The 24,025-nt window shown below is 39.8% G+C and overlaps 1 protein-coding gene across 3 annotated transcripts in view; it reads left to right on the top strand.

Annotated features, from left to right (window-relative positions):
* Nhs (NHS actin remodeling regulator) overlaps positions 1–23,280 on the top strand; it is a 346,298-nt gene extending 323,018 nt beyond the window's left edge. For 2 of the 3 annotated variants that reach the window (XM_075957464.1, XM_075957466.1), the window contains exons 4-9: positions 6,523–6,585; positions 8,709–8,901; positions 11,517–11,648; positions 12,598–15,582; positions 15,872–15,998; positions 19,080–23,280. In XM_075957464.1, the coding sequence (XP_075813579.1) occupies positions 6,523–6,585; positions 8,709–8,901; positions 11,517–11,648; positions 12,598–15,582; positions 15,872–15,998; positions 19,080–19,686 (4,107 nt within the window). In that variant the 3' untranslated portion in view covers positions 19,687–23,280. The remainder of the gene's footprint in view (positions 1–6,522; positions 6,586–8,708; positions 8,902–11,516; positions 11,649–12,597; positions 15,583–15,871; positions 15,999–19,079) is intronic. The other variant, XM_075957465.1, reaches the window with a different exon arrangement.
* Positions 23,281–24,025: the final 745 nt, after the last annotated feature.

The following is a 24,025-nucleotide window of genomic DNA, read 5'->3' as shown; positions in this document are numbered from 1 at the left end:
TCAGTCATCATGGTCAGTGAGCCTTGTTTGGTGTTCCTGACAGTTCAGAGCAATTCCTGAGAGTAAATGACTTAGCTGAGCGCTAGGTACAAAGTGTTCTCCTGCCTGTAGACCTCCTTGCCATTCATGTGGGACTGCTTTCCACAAATGCTTCCAAATATGATTTTGTTAAGCTCCGTGTGTTTAAGGTATTTCATTAATAGCACACAAATAAACAAAGTGTTCTTGAACGTTGAAATACTTTTCGTGTTCTGTTACCCCAGAAATTTTTGTTCCCTTTCAGCCAGGACAAACTGTTTTTTGCTTGGCCAGTTGCTTTCAGAGAGCCAGTCTTTGGGTAAAAACTGCACCATTGCCCTTGTCATTCAAACTTTTCTCACTGTGGGTAGATTTCACACCCCAAATGTTTCCCAAGAGAATGTAATTAAAAACTGAGTGAGTACATGTTTGTTTTCTCTCTCTCTCTCTCTCTCTCTCTCTCTCTCTCTCTCTCTCTCTCTCTGTGTGTGTGTGTGTGTGTGTGTGTGTGTGTGTGGTTTCTTTGGCACCAGGTCCTTATTTTTTCTTATTTTATTTTTTGAGGATTAAATCCAGAGTTGTACGTATTCAACCCAAGTGCTGTGTCACTGATATGGCCCTAGCTTGTTTAGCTTTGTTTCACACACTCTCTAAAACCGTGCTGAATTATCAGTAGTGTGGGTTTTTATATTCGGTTCATTTTGGTGCATGCATGTACATAGGTACACATGCCACAGCATGCATGTGCAGGCTAGAGGAAAACCTGCACAAGTCATTTCTTTCCTTTCACCGCATGGGCACTGAGGACTGCACCGAGGTCATTGGGCTTTGAAGCATGAGCCATCTCTTCAGCCCACATGTACTTTGTAGATTACTGTGTTGTATTACAATTTTATAAATACAGTACTCCGCAGTCTGGTTACCATTCTGTTGTTGGCAGGTATTTGGGTTAGTTGTTTGCAATTGTAGGGTTTTATTTGGTTATTTGGCTTTTACAAATATAATTGCGGTAGATATTTTTATGCGAGGCTTCTTGTGGATATACGCATTTTTCTTCCATCCATAGATCTAGCAGGGAATTAAAAATAGACTTATGTTTAACTTTACTAATACTACCAAACACACTCTAAAGTGTTTGTACCATGATAAATAACTCTCTTCAATTTAGAAGCATTCCAGTTGCGTCCCATCTTTGCCAACACTAGATGTTACCACTCCTTTTGAGTTTAATCCCTTTATTATACATAGTGACTTGTGGGTTTACATTCGAATTGCCCTGTGAATGTAAACACTTGTTTATCTTGTATGTTTTCTTTTGCCAAATATAAATATGAATGCACAAAGTAGCTAAAGAATAAGTTGGTGAGATTCTGTCTCCAAAGATCTCCCTTCCTGACCTATAAAAATTGTGTACCAAATTCTGCTTCAGTGACATTCACTTGTATTTTTCACAGGGAGTTTTTAACACCTTACTAAGTGTGTATTTGCTGGTATGGTTTGCTTTGGATCTCAGAGCTGGCTAGGAGTATGGACTAATGAGTCTGGACTTTTGGGGTTCAGGGTGGCACGTTAGGTGGTGGTTATGCATTTGAGGAAACTGAAGGTTGGGGTGGGGCTCAGCCCTACAAAAGCAGAGGATGCCCCCTAAGCCTCTTCCTCATTCATTATTTTGCTTTCCATTGCTTATTCAGCTTTGTGATTGTAGGAGTGGAAGGCATGGGGAGAAAGAAGCCCAGGATGAGTATTAAAAATAATATTATTAAACATGTTTGGAAAGATGATCACATTACCAGCCAGTGGAAGACTCTGAGGTAGTCTCAAGGGACAGACTGTGGTAGTGACATGTAAAGAAGGCATCGCCAAACTTCTTTAAGCCTCAGAGAATGATCAAAGTGGCTCATGTTTAGGTACAATACATTCACACACACACACACTCCTACACAGAAAAATCTGAGGCAGATGGGCCTTCTCCATCTTCCAGATGGGCCACAGTATGTACATCAATGCACAGACCGGTCTAAGGACAATCAAGACCTGCGGTAGAGTGATATTAAAAGTCCAGGTCAGCTCTCTAGAACTCTGGTATGAACTGTAAAGGATGTCTTCACTCTAAGATTTTACTCCTGTGTTCAAATATATAGCAATACCTCATCTCCAGTAAATACATCTCAGGTTTAAGATAGCACAATGGCTGTAAATCAGCTCTGAAACTCGACAGCTATGAATGCCATGTGGTATCAGTTAGATCACAAACCAAAGCCAATTTTTCAAAACATTTCCTGCTGGAATACCCACAACATCTTAACAGATGGCTTTTGGCAAGTTTTGAAGCAAAATAATCCCCTATCAGCATATGAAATAAAACCCAACAGAAAATAAAATGTGGAGTAGAGGGTTTTTTTTTCTTCTCCTGCTGCCATTAAGAGACAGATTTGGGGAAATCTCAAAGTCTTTGGAGAAATACTTGCTCTCAGCCACAAAAGTCGAGGCATGAACTTTTCTCTCTGACATATACCACACAAAAAAAGATCGGGTTTTGAAAATATTCTTTCAGTGTTCACTAGAGAAATTTCCTTGGCTACTTTTGAGTATAATATTTGTTATTTCTTGTTCTGAGCACTGTTCATAAGTATAACTCTGGGTTTGGTTGAGGCAATCTTATGAAAAGCTAGGGGAAACGGCTTGAAAATACAATGGCACCCACAGAGAACAAAATGGAGGTGAGGCATCAAAGAAGAATCTATTGTTAGAAACAAGATAGACATGATTGATCCTGGCTTATTCAACAATGTAGTAATTTAGTCTGAAGCCTCTCAAAATCAATGGTGGGAGGGGCAAAATGAAAGCCTAGGAAAGGAAAAGGAAATGGATTTTTCATTTTTCTCCAGCATGCTTTATGAAAACATCAATAGTATAGACAAGTTAAAAGAATTATACAGCGAGCACACTGTACATGAGAAATAAACTATTTTTATTTTGAGTCTGACAGTTTGTTTACACTGGAACTGATTTTTGCCTTCATCTGAGAAATGCTCTTAAATGAATGAAATGGTGGTCTCCTAATACTCTTCCCACACAGTTATTTTAAAGAAGCAAGTGTTGTTCACTGCCACTTCCGCACTGAGTGATTCTTCCAAAAGCAGGGGTCCCAATGGGTATTCTTTCATTACCTGTTGTTTTACAGGCATCTTTCTCATGCTGTCTTATTCTCCCCTATGCTATGTCATTCTTAACTTTGTACTAAGAGCTATACTGAAAAAGAATGTGTAGGTGGAAATAATTTGATGTCATGTCTTTAAGAGGAATTTTATTTCTTTAAGAGGAAGCTTGTTTCTTAATATCGGGCACACTAAGGTGCTAGCGACACAACAAATATTTATAAAACATTACCGAGTCAGTGGTAATGCAGCTATGAATAAGTAATGACTAGTATATCTCTGAATGAGCAATGTGATACATTTCCATAAAGCCATTAAAGAATAATTTGGTTTATACAAATTTGATCAATTCTCAGCTTTTCTTCAACTTATCCATCAGTACCTATTAAGGAATGGCATTCTCGTCCAAATAGAGATGCCCCGAGGTAGCACTGGCTTGCAATATGATTTATTAGATAATTTAGAGAAAAATTCTCTGGGCACTCATCATATAAAATATAATTCAAAACACTCAGAGTCATTTTACTTCCATTGACCAACCTCCAGGAGATAGGACAGTTTCAGATACAAGACTCAAATAGTGTGTAATTCGCAGTCCAGTTAATATTACATGCACGGACACTCTAATGCTACAGGGAGCCTAATTAGGTTTAGGTGGAGAATCCAAAGAGCCCTACCTCTCCATTCCAAAGCTCAAGGTTTCCCGGTATCAGCCTTTGCATGCCATAGGTTAGGACTGTTACTAAAAAGAAAGATGCTTAGCTGAAGCTGAATTTGCTGGGGAGTAGAATCCAAGGAGACTTTGGTTTGATTAAGCTAGCCCAAACCAGTGGTCTTCACAGCCTGGATCCAGTCAAGGCCACCCTTAGTCACTGCCAGGTTTTACCTCCTACTTGTTTAATGTGTAGGTGGGTTTTGCAAACAGATAAAAATAAAAATCTACTTCTCATCTCTCACTCCTGAAAAAAAAATACTCAGCAGGAGAGAGTACTTGGGGGATTCATGATGAACTACCAAAATTCATTTGTCAATATTAATATCCTTCATGTTTCCTGAACAGCAAGCAGTCTCTTATTATGTATTTTTAAAATTTCTTCAGGAGCTACCAGAGCCTTGAATTACTTTAAAGCAATTCCTTTACCATATCACCGTGATACTTTGAGGCTCCCTTTCGCTTGCTTCTATGAACTGTTCCTCTATTTTAGATATCCCAGTCTCTTAGATGAGACATATACGTTGTCTATGGCTGAGTCCCAGGATAGAGCCAGAGTGAAATCCGAGCTCAGGTGATACCTAGTACATCTTAAAGTGGAGGAGACTTAGACTCTTTAAACTCATTAATCTTAAGATCTAGTCAAAACGAAATGGAATGACATTTGCTCTACATAAAAATTAATGGAACAACCTTACCAGATAAAGCTTAGAAATTTAAATTAGAATTAGGTCTTAAATGCCTCTCACAGTGCATACCTGCATAGGGTTGAGAATAACCAGGTTCAATATCCACCCATACCAATCCACTTATGGAACCAGAAGTTTCTGGTGGTTTCCTGCCTGGTTTTATGTGTTTACTTTAGTAAGACAGAGGTTTCCATGGTATTTGATCCCTCCTGAGATCTTAGACATGACTCTAATTTTAGTTGGATTTCTCATAACTGCTAAAACACACAGATCTCTGATATCATTTGAGTGGGCAAATATTTTGGTGAGTTCTTACGAGGGGTCACAATTAGTATCATGAAAGACTGAGAGAAAAAGTTAAATACAGGAATTCACAATCTACTAGATAAACACAGTATGTGTGTGTTCAATGATAATTTGTATTGTACTAAAGCCCTGCTATAAGGTAAGTACTATAATATCTACATAACTGAATCTAAAGCTGATATAGATTAGACTCACAGGCCTGTCTAGCCTTTGACATTGAAATATGGCATTGCTATCTACAGAGACCTTGCACAGATATACAAATAAAGTTACTGAGAATAATAATAATAAAATCACAATATTTTTGGTAAGTTTAAAATTTTGTTTTGGGCTACATTTATAACTAGCTATCCTTGCCCATAATCAGCCTGTGGGTTTCTCACCTGGTGAAGTCAAGAGTTTCAGGCACGCACGGTAGGGCAAGCCTGTAAGTCCTGCACCTGGAAGGCTTAGGCAGGATGAGTTTGGTTTAGAGACCAACGTGGACAGGATAGTGAATCTTTTTCTCTCAAAACAAAGTAACAAAAAGAGCTTCAGTGTCTTAGTAGATCCTGGAGAGAGAATACTGATTACCAAATTATTTTCCAAGCAAGATGGGCAATATGATTTGTTTCATCCAATACAAAATGAAAGACAGGCTCTCTTCCTCAATTTAAGTATTGTGAGATGCTGGCAGCCCAGCATTAAACCCTGTGTGGGTGTGGGTGTGAAGCAAAAACTCTCATGGAAGCGATGATCTTTAAATATTCTGGATGAGAAAGAAGCAAATTGGAGCAGTATGGAGGAGATGAGACATAGAGGACAATGTTCCCCCGAAGAATTCATGGGAAAAGAAAGTCATTTTACGGGAAGAAAAAAAAAATTAGTCTTTCCCAACTTGGCAAGACTTAGATCGAAAAGATGAGAAAGTTATGGATCTGTAGAGATGGTTCAGTAGGTTAAATGCTTGCCTTACAAATATGAAGACCTAAATCTGAAAGCTTGGTGTGGTGGTACACACGAATAATTACAGGCCTGGGGAGGTAGAAGCAAGCAGATCCCTGAGATTCGCTGGCCAAGCAGCCTAGCTTACTTGGCAAGCTCCAGGCCAGTTAAAGACCCTCACACATACAAAAACAAAACAAAACAAAAACAAAAACAAAAAAAAACAACCAGCCAAACAACAACCAAACAGAAAATGGGTAATTCATGAGAAATGATGATACCTGAGTCTAGCCTCTGTCCCCCCATGCACATGTACATACTTGCATGCATGTATGCCTACACACACCTACATGCAAAAAACACATCCACACATGCCGGCACTAACATATAAGCATGCTAAGTGCCCAAATTCTAAAGATACCCTGTGTATTTACTCATTTATTCCTCAAAATAGCCCTGGAGGGTAGAGGCTGTTATTCACCTAGCTTGCTACAGATGTTAAAGAATTGCACCTGATCATGTAGGAGAAATACCAGGTTGTCAGGATTTGAATTGAAGAACTCTAGGTCCAGAATCTGTCCTCCTAGCCAAAATGGAATCATTTAAGAGAAAATGTCTCCCAGAACTGTATTTGTTAGGATCATAGGTTTGGTCTAACTAAGGCATTCTGTTGTGTACATTTTTAATTTTTTTCTTTTGCATTCCGTCTTCATAGTTTAACAGCACCCGCTCGCCCTCCCCTACTGAATGTTGCCACATGACCCCATGGAGTAGAAAGGTATTGGTTCTGAGAACATTGCTTTGCAGCCTTATCCTGCTCTTTTTCAGACTCTTTCCCTTTCTTCTCTCTTTTTAACTTTATTGCAAACCCATTTTCAACTAACCGTTTTTCTCTTACGTCAATTTAAAGGACGGTATTTTCCTAACTTGAATTAAGGACAGCCCTGTCACTGGTTTTGTCCCCATTAATGTCCCCCTTGGACTGGTATTTTGCAGCTCTGCTACACATAGGTATCCTCTATCACTGCTTCTTGATTTTGTAGTTTGGGGAAAATACAGTTTCCCCTGTATTTATCAGATCAGTGAAGGTTCAGCTTCTCAAATTAAAAAGAGAGAGAGAGAGAGAACAAAACACAAAACAAGAGGATCCTCTGGCAGCCAATTGTCCCTGTCACTATTAAATAAAAAGTACTTTTGGCTGCAGGTCAGAACCTGGAGTCAAGTCACTATCCTCTAGTCCTTTCAAGTCCATTGTTATTCAAGGAAGGAATCGCCAGCAAAATGAGGTCTCTGGTGGTGGGAGTTTTCTTTCCTTGGTGCTCAGCTTTACCTTTCTCTCTCTCTCTCTCTCTCTCTCTCTCTCTCTCTCTCTCTCTCTCTCTCTCTCTCTCTCCCCCCCCCCCGTTCCTCCCTCTCCCTCCCCCCTCCTTCTCTCTCCCTCCTTCCCTCTCTGCATACACAAAACTTTTTTTTTGAAAGTTACCTAGGAAACAAAGTCTTTTGTGCTCCAACTTTATTTGAGCTATTCACTTCTCTGGGAATCTGCACAAAAGCTGAAGAGAGAAAGAAGGTTTCAATACTTTACTAAACTGTTCATGGTGAACACAATTTTCCCAAGGGGGGGGATATCATAGACCGTTGGGTGTATTAGGGGGCTTTGCGGAAACCTCTGGTAAGGTAAGTAATTGCTGGGGTTTCCTTTAAATAAGGGGCTCTGGGAGCCTACTCTTTAAGGAGCCTTGAAGACAGTTCATTTGACAATACATGTGACCCTGAGCCAATAGTACAGTTTCCAATGTGAAGAAGACTGGAGAGGTTTGTTTTGTTTTGTTTTTTGAATCCCGATTTTTAGGACAGAGTATTATTAAAACCTTACTGAAATAAGAGGAAATGAAATAGTTATTTTACACAGTTACCAATCTCCCTCTGAACTGTTTAAAGAAAGAGAACTGGGTTCAGTGGTGGAAATTGGGTCTTTTACGACTCTGGTTTAGAAAGCCAACCCCGAAACCCAAAGTGGGATGGGGCCTCTGGAATAATCTGGGCCTGGAGCCCACGCTTAAAAGAAAAGTTAGACGGCATTAATATTTATCATGGGCTTGGGCAGACAATTTTCAAATGTCATATAGAAATCAAAGCCTCTAACTTACGCAGCTGGAAGAAAAGTTTTGCACAACAAAGCTGCAAGAAAATAAACCAGAACTCTTCTACGAGTCCAAATCCGACTCTTTCTTTCCATCTTTCCCTCCAGAAACAGAATTTGTATATTCCACTGTACTTGGATACTGGGGCACATCTTTTCCTTGGCGTTTCTGCAGCCATCCAATGTCAGTTAAACTGACTTTGTGAAATGTCATTCACCAAAGCTGTCTTTCTGCAGTGCAGTTAACTCCTGGACTTTTGATGGCCTCCTGGATTAGGTTGGTGGTTTATCCTCCAGGTGGTGTGTTCCAGACTGTCTCCTGTCTCCGGGTTTTCTTCGTAGTCTCTGAGGAATTTTATAGGCTTTTAGCTCATCTGCCTTCATTGATCAGCATGGTCTAGAGCTCTCAAGATTTTTGACTGGAATTTATAGTGACATAAAGATACAGAAAGGAGATTTACCTTTCAGTGGATTAGAAACAGGCAGTTTTCTTCAGTTTGAAGGCACAGGATTTCTGATTAATTTGTCTCTTCTCTTTATCCCGTTTCACCTGAAAAGCATGTTTTGTGGGCCCATTTTTTCCTTCTGTACCTCTTCACTATTGAAATAAAACTTCCTATTAGTTCTGTTTACTATTTTCTATTACTGTTTCCTTTGTCTTACATGCTTATTTCTAGCCTTGTTTTAAAAGACTGAACTATGAAATTCCTTATGCATGTAAGGTATGGGATGTGAATCTGAATATATTTTGCTTGCAGTCCCACTCTGCAGAGGATGAAGACACAGATGTCATGTTAGGACAGAGACCGAAAAACCCAATACACAATGTCCCCTCTACACTGGACAAGCAGACCAACTGGAACAAAGCGCTACCTCTCCCGACTCCCGAGGAGAAGATGAAACAGGATGCTCAAGTGATTTCTTCTTGCATTATTCCCATCAATGTCACTGGTATCGTTTTCTTTCTTTCCTTTAGGGGTAGTTGGGTCTGAATATTCCATGTATTCAGTGTGGTCAAAACCTGTGCTGTTAGCTTCCCTATCAGCTAAGAATATAGTTTTGTTATGAGCAAGAAATCTTTCGTCAACATACAAGTCAGGAGATAATTTAGTATGCTTTTGTCAGGTTTGAACACCAATTTGCATATATTCTGCTGGACTGCTTGTTATGTAAATGATGGACAGTTTCTTTTTGAAAAAAAAAATCACCAAATAGCTCGTTGGCAGTGATTAATCACATGATAATGATGTATGCCACCACAAGAAAGAAAACAGCAAAACCCAGGTTTCTAAAACTGCAAATAAGGTCCTGTCGACCAACTAGAAAAAATCTGTTTTTATGCTTCCCTGGATAAAGGTAGGCTTTGCTAAAAGACCATTTAGACTTCTGTATTGGTTTTTAGGGATTTTTGATCTGAAAATATCGAGATACAGAGATGAGGGGTGAATTGTGTTTTAAAACCAGCAAGCTTGACTTCTTTTTACTTTCTGCTATTGTATGCATTCAAAGTTTGCATATTAGTCTAGGTAGGATGGAAGCCTAGCTGGACTTTTCTTCAGAGTCTGATAGCAGAGGGAGTGAATTCTGGAGCCGGAGCTTGGAATTTTAGTTATAAATCTGATAGGTTTAATAATGTGATTTGTGTGTGTGTGTGTGAGAAAGAGAGGGAGGGAGAGAGAGAGCGCGTGCGAGAGAGAGAGGGAGGGAGGGAGAGAGAGAGGGAGAGTTATACTTTGTTCTCAATCATTCTCCCCCCCAATTAAATGATCTCCCATTAATGTTTATTAAACACCTATTCTAGTTCCCTTTTACCTTATTTGTGTAATGAAAAATTTAAAACAGCGACGCTGTGACTGATTTCACCTTGATTCCCCATAACTAAAGATTGCAAGTCCCCTGAGAAGCATTTTAGACATTGCTATTATTAATTCCACTCAGATTTCTCTCACCTAGAGTGGGGGAACAAATGGACTTGGTATCTGGGACAGATATTATTTTCCCTCCTGAATGAGAGATACTCTAATGCATTGGCCAGTTGTGCCGTGAGCTGAGACTTAATTTTCCTGCTGACCTATTCAACTTATGGGATAAATTATTCTAGAGATTTGCACTTATCGGACCTCTATAATCTAAATGAGATGCTTTGCAGGAGTTCATCTGTCAAATTGAATCATTCTGGCACCCCTTTAACTAATTTTTCAGCCTGGGAACATCTGACTATTAGCAGCCCCTGCTTTTTTTCTGGTACTGTAAGTAAACTCTTGTTTTCAAACTGTAGTGCTGTGATTATGGGCCATCATCTTGTGATTAGGAAAAAGAGAAGATTTTTTCTTTCAGTTTTATTTCAGGAACTCTCAAGATGAAGGCTCACATTAGATGTTGATTTTAAGAGCTTCAATGAGAACAATGTTAATGACATCCATATAACACACAGTGTCTGTAGATCATGTATTCAATAATTATTATGATTCAAATGGAGGATTTAAGTTTTTATTGGAACGAAGAAAGGAAAATATCATGCTTATGAATTCTCTGATAACATTGTAATCATTCATCACAAGACAGATAGAGTTCAAAGTGGGCCTCGAAACTGGTGGCACTGTGATGCTATACAGCTGACTCAAGGTTTAACAGCTAGGAAAAATGATGAAGTGATCAAATCCTGAAGCACAGCGTTCCAGACTCCTTAGCCACAGCTTGCACTGGAAACTCTACAGTGCACGCTTGTGCCAGACAGAGTTTGAATTCCTTACCTTCCTCTTTATTGTTCTAATTTAATAGAACCACATATAGTGCTACTTAATGTGATTACAGAGAAGAACTAATAATCGTCATGGTTGGTCCCTGCATGCATAACAACAAACAATGCTTTGAAGACAGGGGAGTCTGACATATAGCTGATTGGCATCAGAGGTAGAGCCATTTTAAGTGCAGGACTGGGGACTCCTCTTTATATTTATTTCCAAACCAAAAGCATCCAGTTCATTCACAAGACAAAAGTAGAGTTAGAAGATTATCAAAAAGAAGAAAACCTAATCTGTTGTGATGTTGTGTTTCCTCACAGCAGTTTGTGTGTGTGTGTGTGTGTATGTATGTGTGTGTGTGTGTGTATGCTTAGAGAAGATTGAACATAGGAGGTGAAGGGAGAAAAACTCACAAAGACGCTTTGTGACCCAAAGAAATGGGTTAGGATGCACTAGGTTCACATCTTGGGTACTGATCTACTATGCAAAAGGTATCAGTTTCAAAGAGCCCAGAAATAGAACAGAAAATAATACTGACTAAAGGTTATAACCAGGTCAGCGTGAGAGGGTTTTGCTGATGTCCCTCTCTCTTCTCTATATTTCTTTTCATTTTTCTCTTTTGCATCTTTCTTTTGGCTGAATTTAGAAGTAAATCTTACTATAGCATTATTTAAATAAGGGTGAAAGGACTTTCTTATATTTGTTCACAGATTTAATCCAAAGTCTTCCCTGACTTCCAATCAATAAACATCACTGTGTTCCAAGCAAATGAAAATTTGTCTGCTATTTTAAAAGCTAACTAGACCTTTTTGTGGGTTGCAGGAGTTGGCTTTGACAGAGAAGCTAGTATACGCTGTTCTCTTGTTCATTCACAATCCGTCCTACAGCGGAGACGAAAATTGAGGAGAAGGAAAACCATTTCGGGGATTCCCAGAAGAGTTCAACAAGAAATAGGTGTGGCATAAAAAATGTTCATGGTTTCTGTCTAGTGAAGGTGACAAGGAGAGGAAATAGGTGCCACTTTCAACTGCCTTCAACTATAAGATCCCTTAGAAATACTGAAAGTTTTAACTTGTGGTCATTTTAAACTACTGTGTATTTATTTTACATTCAGAGAACCATTTGGCATTTTTTTTTAAAACTCTGTTCTCGAATATAGAGGCTTACCCTTAGAGATTCAAGCATTCCTGGTGGAATATATCTTGTCATTTCAAATGTTTCATTGCAATGGGAATATGAATAAATATTCTATGCAGTATTTTTGAAAACTCTAACTTCACATGAAGAAAAATGTACTTTTGTGCTATTAATTATTTTTCAAATAAATTTTAAACATATTGAAATATGGAATCTTAAAAATATATCTTTGGGGATATTTAATTTTTCTGTTCAATGTATTTTATAATATTTATACTAATTTCAAAATATTATGGTAGCAACTCCATGAAAATAAGACTTTGATTTTTTTTAATGAAGTCTATGAATTTTATTCCATTATGTTTGTATTTCAAAACACCAGTGAAAAGTAGTGGCCAGGGCTTTAGATTTTGTATTTCAGTTGTTTTTGGCTTTTGAATTTTGAAATCATGTTTCTTTTATGAAAGCAGTCACTTGTTTGAGCAAATTAATACAAAGAGATATGATTCATTAAAAACAAAAAGCATATCTTCTCTCAATAAGTGTACACAATGCATGTGTGTGTGCACATATACAAATAGACATGTAGATAGAAACAGAGACAAATGAGGTACAGAAAGCATTCAAACTTTCTCCTAATTTTAGATACTAATCTTTTCTGTAGGAAAAAGTTTTAATACGGTAGCACAGAGATTTATAAACAACCCTCAGAATGCCTGTTAATCTGCCGATCCTTAAATCTTATGGTGTTTTCCATGTGCCCTAGATTCCGATGAATCACCCGTGGCCAGAGAAAGGAATGTGATTGTGCACACAAACCCAGACCCCTCCAACACTGTCAATAGGAGGTCTGGAACCAGGGACTCTGAATGCCAAACTGAAGATATTCTGATTGCTGCCCCATCCAGAAGGAGAATCAGAGCTCAAAGGGGTCAAAGCATTGCAGCTTCCCTTTCTCATTCTGCTGGCAACATCTCTGCCCTGGCAGACAAAGGTGAAACCATGTTTACTCCTGTAGTGAGCAGCCGCACGAGATCTCGGAGCCTTCCTCGGGAGGGAAATAGAGGTGGAGATGCTGAACCCAAAGTTGGTGCTAAACCCTCAGCATATGAAGAAGGAAAGCCTTTTGTGGGTGACCATGAAAGAGCCCCTAATGATCGTAGTGAAGCTCCAAGCAGCCCAAGTGCACAGGAACGCCAGCCTGCTTTGGGCCTGGCCTGCTCTCAGCATCATCACAGCCCCCAGCACAAGTTAAGTGAGAGGGGGAGGTCTCGTCTATCCCGAATGGCGGCTGACTCTGGAAGCTGTGACATCTCCTCCAACTCAGACACCTTTGGAAGCCCCATCCATGGCATTTCCACAGCAAGTGTCCTGCTCAGCAGCCACATGGACCAGAAGGATGACCACCAGTCCTCCAGTGGTAATTGGAGTGGGAGCAGCTCCACGTGCCCCTCCCAGACCTCAGAGACAATCCCTCCTGCAGCTTCTCCTCCCCTCACTGGCTCTTCGCACTGTGACTCGGAATTGTCACTGAACATTGCTCCGAATGCTAATGAAGACACCAGTGTCTTCGTGACAGAACAGTACAATGACCACTTGGATAAAGTAAGAGGCCACCGGACAAACTCCTTCACCTCCACTGTTGCAGATCTGCTGGATGACCCCAACAACAGCAATGCAAGCGACAGTGAGTGGAATTATCTGCACCACCATCATGACGCATCCTGCCGCCAAGATTTTAGTCCTGAGCATCCAAAGGCAGATAGCCTGGGCTGCCCAAGTTTCACAAGCATGGGCACCTATGACAGCTTTCTGGAAAAGTCTCCTTCAGACAAAGCAGATACTAGCTCTCATTTCTCAGTGGATACAGAAGGATACTATACCTCGATGCACTTTGACTGTGGTCTCAAAGGTAATAAGAGCTATGTCTGTCACTATGCAGGCCTGGGCCCAGAGAATGGTCAGGGTGTAGGAGTTCCTCCTGGTCTTCCGGACTCTTCCTGGCAAGACTACTTAGACCACAGGAGGCAGGGGAGACCAAGCATCTCTTTCAGGAAACCAAAGGCAAAGCCGACTCCACCTAAGCGTAGCTCATCATTGAGAAAGTCTGATGAAAACACAGAGATTTCTGAGAAGAAAGAACCAAAGATAAGCAGTGGTCAGCATCTGCCTCACAGTTCCAGGGAAATGAAGCTGCCTCTTGATTTCTCCAACACGCCTTCTCGAGTGGAAAATGCCAATCTGCCTGCAAAGCAGGACTCTCCTTGGATAAACCAGAGTGAACACGCTGTTAAGGAACCTCAGTTGGATGCTACAGACATTTCACCTTTCAAAGATGAAGGGGCTGCTGAATCAACTCACTATGCAGACCTCTGGCTTCTAAATGACTTGAAAACAAATGATCCTTACAGATCCTTATCTAATTCAAGCACTGCTACGGGTACCACAGTTATCGAATGCATCAAATCTCCGGAGAGTTCTGAATCCCAAACATCCCAGTCAGAATCAAGGGCCACCACCCCATCTCTTCCTTCTGTCGATAATGAATTTAAACTGGCTTCACCAGAAAAGCTGGCTGGCTTGGCATCTCCATCAAGTGGCTACTCAAGCCAGTCAGAAACACCAACCTCCTCTTTCCCAACAGCTTTCTTTTCAGGTCCATTGTCTCCTGGAGGTAGCAAAAGAAAACCTAAAGTCCCAGAAAGGAAATCCTCACTACAGCAACCATCTTTGAAAGATGGAGCCCTGTCATTGAATAAAGATTTGGAACTTCCGATTATACCTCCTACCCATCTTGACCTAAGTGCTCTTCATAATGTTTTGAATAAACCATTCCACCACCGCCACCCGCTGCATGTTTTTACTCATAAACAGAACACAGTCGGAGATATGCTGAGGTCAAACCCTCCGCCATCTCTTGCAATCACACCAACGGTCCTGAAATCTGTCAACCTTCGGTCTATCGGTAAGTCTGAGGAAGTTAAGCAAAAGGAGGGCAATAATACAGATCTCCCCAGCTTAGAAGAGAGTACTGCCACAGTAGCTTCTGCAGCTTCTGTATCTCCAGGTAAAACAAGGCCACACCCAGCAAGGAAATCAGTATCACGCCAGTACTCCGCTGAAGACACCCTCCTGTCCTTTTTAGATGCCTCTGCAGTTGAAATGGGGCCAGAGAAGCATCTGGAAAAGAACCCTACTTTTGATGTGAAGACTCACTGCGATCCAGAAACTGTAACCTCAGCTGGTAGCAATCCTCCCGATTCAAGTGTGATGAAAGACCAAATACAGATGGAAAGTGAGCTTATTCCAGAAAAGATAGCAAGTAAAAACTGTGGCTATTCAACAGGGTTTCAGAGGGTGTCTGCTGCCCGCCCCATTGATTTGGGCAGTAAAATGATGCAGTATGGAGCTGGCCCAGATGGAGTCCCACAACAAGGACCGAAGGCACCCTCTGGAGTTGGGGAAGAAGGTGTGAAACTGGTATCTGTGGATGGAATCACACTTCAAGCCAACTCATCAACTAGAGTAACGGACATGAGCAGTCACCATAAGCATCAACGTGCTGTGAGCCGTCACCACGACAAAGTGCCTGTGACCATCCGCCATGAGTCAGAGATGTCAACTATAAATTCATTCCCTGAAAAATGTTCTGAGCAGGAAAATATTGCTTCAGGTATTTCAGCCAAAAGTGCCTCTGACAACAGCAGAGCAGAGGAGACCCAAGGAAGTATGGATGAGACTTCATTGAAAGGTCAGTTAATGATACCTTTGTTAGGGTGGGAATGTGTCCTATGGTGGTTCCTGCATTCCCTGTAGTTCTCTCTAGCCCTGAGTGTCGGTTTACCTCTGCCATTTTTTTTCATTTATTAAAACAATTTAAAAGAAACCTATTGTTATTTGGGAACTAATATTTGACAGATCTCTCTCTCATTTTAAAGATCGTGGTAAGGTTCCTTCTATTTGGTTGATCCTGGTGTCAGGGAAACAGGGTGGTGAGATGTATAGCTCCCTCCTAAAGATGTTTCTGTTCTTGTTTGAAGAATTATCACCGAGTGATGACTCCATCACTTCACCACTCAGTGAGGACTCTCAAGCTGAAGTTGAGGGTGTGTTTGTGTCTCCAAACAAACCTCGAACAACTGAGGATCTATTCGCTGTCATTCACAGGTGAGAGAGTTGGGCCAATTTCCTAGAAACAAAAGGCACAGAAAAGAATTTGCTTCTTGAAGTGTCTCTCCTTGAATGAAAATATGGGGAAGCATTTTGTACCCATAATACACACAACAAAACAAAAGCAACCAAGGAAGAAGTATCTTTCCAAATAAAATTCATAGACTTGTATGCATGTTTGAAAATATGAGTCTAGATAGATAGCTATAGCTAGATGGACAGATATATAAAGTTCAATTAAGAGAGCCCAGTAAGAATCACCGAAGGGGAAATACTGGTGATTCCCCCAGGAAAGATATTCTGAAACAAATTTACCTGTGAAAACAATTTATTATTAAATGACTTGGAGTGAAAACCCAAATTCAAGAATAACCTCTGTTGTACATATTACATTTTGTACTTATTTACCTATGCAGTACTAGAAATCAAACTCAGGACATGCTAGGAAAGCACCCTACCACAGAGTTACACTCTTTAGCCCTGGCTTTTAAGTAATCCCTCACGTCTATAAAATATGCTCAAAGCCGTAACCTCACACTAGCTGATACAAACATATGTTGATTTGCCAGAACCATCTGAGCCCATCTCAGCTTGGAACAACTGAAAACTGCTCTCTTCTATTCTTTCTCTTTAAAAATTGAATTTCTTTCATGGTGCTGACTTTTATCTCCAAAATGAAAGGCCCATGAATAGCAGATGTTCTCTGGGTTGCTTTCCCAGAACATGGTTGTGCCTTTGCTGGCCTAGGCACACTTTCTCTTTTGTACCTTTCTAACCTGTGGCCCGTATAGTCATTATAATCAGTGGCCCATATTTGTAACAATCCATTCCAGCTGCTGACCAGAGAAGCAGAGCCAGAACTCATCCTTGAAAGTCAACTCTTAGCCACTGAACCAAATGATGCTAAATGTGCTCTTTCCACTAACATGAGTCCCTTCTTCCACCTGGCCTTGGGGACCGAGACGCAATTCCCAAAGGATAGAAGCCAGGGTTTATCTTTCCCTTTTCACAGATTTACCATTTGGGAAATAAACTCTTCTCAAGCAGGGCTTTTTATTATCGTTATTGATTTTTACTGAGCTCTACATTTTTCTCTCTGCTCCTCTCCCTGCCTCTCCCCTCCCCTTCAATCCTCTCCCAAGGTCCCTATACTCCCGATTTACTCAGGAGATCTTGTCTTTTTCTACTTCCCATGTAGATTAGATCTATGGATGTCTCTCTTAGGGCCCTCATTGTTGTCTAAGTTCTCTGGGATTGTGATTTGTGGTCTGGTTTTCTTTGCTTTATGTTTAAAAACCACTTATGAGTGAGCACATGTGATAATTATCTTTCTGGGTCTGGGTTACCTCACTCAAAATGATGTTTTCCAGCTCCATCCATTTTTTTGCAAAATTCAAGCTGTCGCAAGCAGTTTTTAATCTCTCTTCCCGCCCCTCGAGCTTCTGCTTTTGAAAAGGGTTCTCTTTTCTGGTAGTGCTGTTTCATTTGGTTTTATTTTTCTCAAAGAAGGAGCACTGCTCTTTTGCAACTGCATTTTCCTAAGAGTTCCATTAGTAGCAGCCTCTGTGTATACCGTAAGCAGTCAAGCTTCCTCACAAACAGGGTAAGAATCGCCAGTTTATGTTCTTCAACTACAGTTGTTCTCTAAACACCAATCATATTCCTCTGACTCTCACAATGTATCTTCAAACCCAGAACAAATTATTAATTTGCTATGTAAGTTAATGAGCCCTCAAAGAACCATGTAATGTGTCTGGAAGAGTGGGCAGAATACACATTTGTAGAATTAGAAAGATATTGAATCAGAATCCCGACAATGCTGATTCCTATGCTGCCTTGAACAAGTTAAGCATCTAAACTTAACCTCACAGATTTGATTCTGTTGAAAAATCATTTTGTGTCTAGAATACTATAGATGCTGATAAGACCTGCTATATGAAAATTCTACCTTCAGGTGACACCAAGAACAGATATGTAAAAATATCAACCACAGGGGTTTCTCTGAGCACTGTCACACTCCTCTGGAATCTGGAAAGGCAAAGCTCACATTTTCCTTACCACACAAGGTTTTACGTTGGTGAGAACACATGCCACCAGAGTCAGGAATGACTAAGTTAGACTGAAGACTCATCGAGTCTGGGCGCACTTAATCCAAAATAAGATCAATAATTCCATGATCGAAATAGAGGTTAGGTAGATTTAAGGAGTTTGGTAAACTTAGATTTGTATTTGTGGAGGATTTGCCTATTTATTTCCATCCCAGTGACAAGAGTTATTTCTCTATCTTGAGAGCTTAGGTTTTATAATATTTTAAGAGCTGCAGAGATGGTTTGAGTTTTCAATTCCTCACAAAGAGTTGACTTACTGCTTGATACACTATTGCTGTCCCTGAGTAACTAAGGATTACTGCATTTGCATTCAAAAACTTATTTTAAAAGTCACTAAACTGCCGGGCGATGGTGGCGCATGCCTTTAATCCCAGCACTCGAGAGGCATAGGCAGGCGTGAGTTCGAGACCAGCCTGGTCTACAGAGCTAGTTCCAGGACAGGCTCCAAAGCCACAGCGAAACCCTGTCTTGAAAAAACCAAAAAAAAAGTCACTAAACTAACTTTTCATGTGCAGTGAATTAAAACGACTTAATTTGTAAAATGTAGGTTAGTCTGTAGCACAAATCTCCACTATTCATCATCGAGGCCCATCAGGTATCAAGCTAAGGCCAGTTGTGTCCCAACGATGCCATTTTCCATTTGCTGTACTTAGTATTATTTGGAAATAGTATTATTTGGAAGCTTATTGTTGACGTGAGAATGTTTCTCTGTATTTTACAAACAGATTGAATGAGAAAAAGCAACAGTCTTGCCCACATTGTAAATAGAAGTTGGCAGTTCCCCCCCCCTTAAACTCTAGGGGGGCAAGTAATGAATCTTAAGCTTCCTCTGTATGGTGCTAATGCTTAGTATCCTACTATATAGGATGCTCTTTAAATATAATAGATATGGGAATCAGATGGCAAACTTATTAATTCATAAATTGTATGTGGACTCAGATTTTTACCCCATTTTCTCTTTTCTTAAAAGATCCAAGAGGAAAGTCCTTGGAAGGAAAGATTCTGGGGACATGTCTATTAGAAGCAAATCCAGGGTTCCCCTTGGCAGCAGTAGCAGCAGTGCCAGTTCTGTCGCTTCAACCGGCAGCAATGTGACATCTGGGACTAGCCAGAGGTCACCTGGTCTCATCTACCGAAATGCCAAAAAGTCCAACACATCCAACGAAGAATTTAAGCTACTGCTTCTCAAGAAAGGCAGTCGCTCTGATTCTAGTTACCGCATGTCTGCCACCGAAATCCTGAAGAGCCCCATCCTGCCCAAGCCTCCTGGAGAGTTCACTTCAGAGTCCTCACAGAGCCCTGATGATACCCACCAGGGCACACCCGGGGCTGAAGCGCTGTCCCCTCTGTCCCCGTGCTCTCCACGAGTCAATGCAGAAGGGTTTTCCTCGAAAACCTTTGCCACCTCAGCATCATCCCGGGTTGGACGTTCCCGGGTCCCACCTGTGGCCAGCAGCAGCCGCTACAGTGTCCGCTGCAGGCTGTACAGTACGCCAATGCAGGCCATCTCCGAGGGAGAGACTGAAAACTCTGACGGGAGCCCACATGATGACCGATCCTCCCAGAGTTCCACATAGTTTGCCTGAGCCAAGCAGACCTCAGATGTACAGCCCCTTACTGTTGAACGAATTGTGTGATACCGTAGAGGAACGAACTGGGAGAAGTAGCAACAGGGTGGGGGAATCGCATCGTTGCTTGGCCATGAGCTTCTACATATGTGCTGGAGAAACAGAAAGTGATTGAGTCATTTCTTTTTTATTAGTTTTCATGTTTTAAAGTAGCAGTTCCGTCTGTCGTGATTTTCTTTAGCATAGTTTGATTTACCCGATCTCATTCGTTGTGATAATAAAGAATACAAAAATGTCTAACTTTCTTGAAACCTAGACAAGGTTTTCCCAGAGCTGCCTATTGTGAAAATAAAGCCCTCACTGTCATACTTTAAGAAGATGAAATTACTCTGGAGGTTTGGTATTTTTTTACATTAAAATGAACTAAAGCAAGATTTAGAAGAAAGAACTACACATATGTAAATACCATATTTTTGATAAAAATGTGTAAATAGATTTATCAATGATGAGTGGACAAGTGGCCAATTATCTACCACATACCAACTGTTTATAGGACACACACAAAATATAATACCTGTATTCTGTGAATACCATTTTCATATCAAATACCATGTTTAAATGTCCACCAACATGATTTCTGAGTGATAAACCTCAAATATGAATTTAAAACTGGTGAAATAATGGAAATATTGAGGTCATGTACTGAATTGTGATTAACTTAAAATAACGAATTCAGACCTAATCATTGTTGTGACAAATTGTAGCAGAAACAAGCTAATCTGAGTTTGTGGCTGTGTCTTGCCATGTGGCAATTTGAACAGAATGAAAAGCATGCTTTTGATCTTTTTAACCAATGAGAGAAATCATCCTTCTCAATGCAAAGAACCCCCCTCCCAATAGCGTTAAACAGTGTCCTTTAGAGTCTAATTTTTTTTCCAGTGAATTGCTTTAAGAAGAATGAGTAGAGAAACCAGTAGTTAATTTTAGGTCATGTTTTCTATAAGGCTACTGGGACAAACAGTCATACTCTCATGACTATACTCATTAAGCTTCTTGAGTAGCTCCAGGTTCTTAAACTAACAGAGATAGAACCTAAGCATGCCACAGAGCTATTGAATTCTCAGTAAGCACCCGCCCTGTGATGAGTTTTCAGCGAAGCTTTTTCTCTGTGCTGATGAGCTTCATGCTACCTAAAACTTAACAGAAGTGACACTGTGAACAATGTCGTTGGGAAATGAGTATGTGTATATGCATTATTTATATTCACTCTTCACCTGGGCATGGGGAGCAGCTCTGGTTCACAATGCTACATACAGCGGGTTTTTTTTTTTGTTTGTTTGATTGATTTTACTAGAACTGCTTGATGGCAAAAGGGGAGGGTGGTGGGTGGGAAAAGAAACGTCAGGGCAAGCGCCCTGATAAAATGAAGGCAGGGAAACAAGCTGAATTACTTGAAATTACTTGAATTTTCTTGTCTTAAAACTGAAAAAAAAAGTATAGAAACAAGTTGAAATCTGCAAGTGGTTCTCACACCTCTGATTTTAACATGAACTGATACTAATGTTTGAAATCACATGTCAGAAATATAAGCACCTATGTACTTAGAATAGGTTTTGAATGGGAGCAGTAGAAATTAGAACTAAGGAGAAAAATGATCTGTGAAAGACAATGGCAGAACACACCAGGGTTACCAAGCAAGTGAGAAGCAGTTGGCTTTATGCTTATGCAAGTGGTATTTGAGAAAGGAAGATGTATGAAAGGATTAACTCATGATAAATGAAGGAGAAAGTATGGTCTAAGAAGACACTGTCTTTCAATAGAAATTCGTGATAATATTTACAGATTAAGAATTAAAGAATCTGTTGTCGGTGTTTTGTTTGTTTGGGGGGAAATGTCTGGCTTCTTCTATTATTTGTTTTTACTACCAAACTGTGTTAGTTAATTTCTTGTCATTCTTGTATGTAAAATGGGTGTTGGGGGTGGAGGGGTAGAGGAGGAGACTGAGAACTGGGAGAAAGAATGAGAGAGAGCGAGAGAGAGTGAGAGTGAGTGAAAGAGAGAGCGAGAGAGAGTGAGAGTGAGTGAAAGAGAGAGAGAGAGAGAGAGAGCAAGAGCGAGAGCGCAAGTGTGTGCTGGGGATAGATAAACTACCTGGTAAAGGGTTTGAACATATACAAAGTGTTAAAATTTTGTTAAAAGAAAATGTTGGGGATTGAAAGAAATTTGAGCATCATTTATCATTGGAACATGTAACTCATTAAAAAACAAAAACAAGCAACACACACACACACACACACACACACACAACCAGCATGGTTTGACATCGTGTGGGGTCATGAACAAATCTGTCTCATGCTTTGAAAGTACATTCCACAAAATTTTAAAAAGAAAAGTTTTTAGACAAATGTGATAAGGAACCATCGTTTTCAGTCACAATAGGTGATCATTTGTAATTTTCATAAAAGCAGTTCGTTTGCAGTATGGCTTTTGTGTAGGTAGGGGGTTTTTTAGTGTGAAGAAAGGTATGTGGGTTTTAAAAGTGATTCTAAATCTTGAATAGAAAAACATAAATTGGCTTTAATAAAAATGTCACCTTTTATTATTGACATTAATTTAAGTAATCATATCATATATTTTTAAAATACATATTTGACTTGAATAGTGAGGCAATAAGGTACCGTCTATGTGATGATCACAGAACCACCCTTATAATATAGTTTTACTTATTTTGTTTACTCTAAAAATCTATATCAGAGTTTCTCTATTTTGTATTTCATAGATTTAAAGAAATCCCAAATAAAGACGGATTTTAGATTCACTGTGGACAAGAATATTGAATAAGAAAGTTTTAAAAGCAAGCAAATCCTTAAAAATTAGTCTTCACAGCTTTATAATATACTAAACAAGACCAAGACGTAGGGCTGTCTTTAACATCACTGTCAGCTTGAAGCAGGGTACACACATTAGCTATTGTTTAAAAAATAAAAACAAAGGACAAGACCAATTGAAACTTCTTCTGTTGTTTGCACTGATGCAATTTTTTCTTCTGTGTTTATCCAACATGGTTATGTTGTGTGTGGGAATTCTGTTTTACTTTCTTGCTTTTCTGGTGATTCTGGTTTGATTTTGCTTGTTTGGGTTTTGGCTCAGTAGAGGACATGGACTAGTAGCAAACAAAATACACCGTTTGCTCTCGCCAGTGAGTACAATCTCTTTAGTGGTGGATGCTGAGAGGATAAGATGGTAACAAAGCTTGAATTCTGAAGGTTATGGTGTAACTATTTTGGTACTAGAACCAGTTCGTGCTGGCCGAAAAGACAATGGTTTTTGGACTTGCATCCATTTTGTATTTTTGTAACATTTGTAAATATGAACTTTTTAAATTGTTGCAAAGATGGTTTCTTTTGTAAAATGTTTTCAACGTTTACATTCAATCCAAGCCTTTGTATATTTTAGAGCTGTGCAACACTTTAAGTCTTGTATTTATTTGTAGGAAAAACGGTGACAGTTTCATTGTGAACCCCTCTCAAAAAATGTATCAGAACAGTTTGATTCCCTAGAAAGTGTGTATAGAGACTGCAAATAAACGTGACTGCAATTAAAGAGCTGCGTTGTCTCTTTATTGTTATGTAACTATAGTTGGGAGGTTTCACAAGCAGGAAGTGTTTTATAGGCACCCAGATATAAAAGGTGTTTATTAGCAGGAAGACATGCTATCTATAACGGACACTAATCTAGCTTCATTTTTAATAGGGAACAACATATGTTCAATACTCAAGCTACTTTGTGGTTCCTTTCTATACTAGATGAAGGTTTGTGACTTTTTTTTGAAACATTTGACTGCTTTGTTTCAAAGTTTATTATACTTGTACATCCAAAAGCACTAATATATATATATATATATATATATATATATATATATATATGTATGGTAAATTGCCACTAGTTAATGTTACATCAACTTTATTATATAGCAAAACTCCTGTATCATACACTATGTGCTTTGAGCGCACTAATGTGTATACTTCCCAAGATAAGCCTATTTTATACTGGACAACACGCAACACGACTATGATTTAGCTTGCACGAATAAGTAAGTTATGTTACTTACTTATTCATGATGTTTAAATCCAACAACTATGACACTGGAATATGTTAGCTTCATACTGCAGTCTGTGCTTATTGGAGACTGGAAATGATGCTACTAGTGTTCCCAGGCGACAAAAAAAAAAAAAATGTGTTAAGACGCCAGCTCCTCTGCCCCATTCAGGTTTTAGCACTGTGTACCCCCGGAGCCCAGTCATCTTGGACATCTCTAGTGGATTCAGGAGGTGGAAAAGGGTATATG

The sequence above is a fragment of the Microtus pennsylvanicus genome, chromosome X (genome assembly GCF_037038515.1).
Source record: "Microtus pennsylvanicus isolate mMicPen1 chromosome X, mMicPen1.hap1, whole genome shotgun sequence".
In the NCBI taxonomy this organism is placed as follows: domain Eukaryota; kingdom Metazoa; phylum Chordata; class Mammalia; order Rodentia; family Cricetidae; genus Microtus; species Microtus pennsylvanicus.
This window is presented reverse-complemented; position numbering and strand designations above follow the sequence as displayed.